We start from the raw sequence: 599 nt of genomic DNA, 5'->3' as shown, positions 1-599 counted from the left end.
CTTCCCTCCCTTCCCTCCTTTTTTCCTCCCTTATTTCCCCCCCTCAGGCCCAGCCCCACTCACGTTTTTCCGTACACGTGTGTCCCGGGCTCAGGCCACTCCACCAGACACACCAGTCGTCCTGGGAGCTCTGCCATCATGGAATAATATCCCTGTGGGAAGGCCAGCAGGAATGCCAGGAGCCAGATGACCCCGATGACCACCTTGGTGGCCGAGGCTGAGAGCCGAGGGCGCAGAGGGTGGATGATGGCCATGTACCTGCACGGGGGGAAAAGGGGCAGTCAGGGCTGGAAACGGGCAAATCAAGGCTGGAAAAACCCAATATCGCAGATTTTGGGGCTGCTTTGGGCCGTTCTTGTGTGGGGGTTGTACTTTGACAGCCCCTAAATACACCCTGGAAGCCCCTCACACAACACAATAATCCCATTGTGGAGGATTCCCGGTTTTACCCTGGAGATTTAATTCCTGACTGAGGCAACAGTTGACTTTTACCTGAGGAACAGCTTCACTGACACAATAAAGGCCAATTTATCCAGAACCCACCGTCTGGCAGCGACAGCTTTGGTCGTTCTCCCCCAACACAAAATCCTGGCTCTGTG

General features: G+C 55.1%; 1 protein-coding gene across 1 annotated transcript in view; it reads right to left on the bottom strand.

Moving 5' to 3' along the window:
* Positions 1 to 599, bottom strand: part of TACR1 (tachykinin receptor 1) — a 20,721-nt gene that overhangs the window by 8,191 nt on the left and 11,931 nt on the right. Inside the window, exon 2 of the mRNA XM_018084704.2 lies at positions 64 to 258. Within this exon, the coding sequence (XP_017940193.1) occupies positions 64 to 258 (195 nt within the window). The remainder of the gene's footprint in view (positions 1 to 63; positions 259 to 599) is intronic.

This window comes from Manacus vitellinus, unplaced genomic scaffold, assembly GCF_001715985.3.
Source record: "Manacus vitellinus isolate BGI_N305 unplaced genomic scaffold, ASM171598v3 scaffold_74_pilon, whole genome shotgun sequence".
In the NCBI taxonomy this organism is placed as follows: Eukaryota; Metazoa; Chordata; class Aves; order Passeriformes; family Pipridae; genus Manacus; species Manacus vitellinus.
The sequence above is the reverse complement of the archived record's forward strand: the minus strand, read 5'-3'. Positions and strand labels throughout refer to the sequence as shown.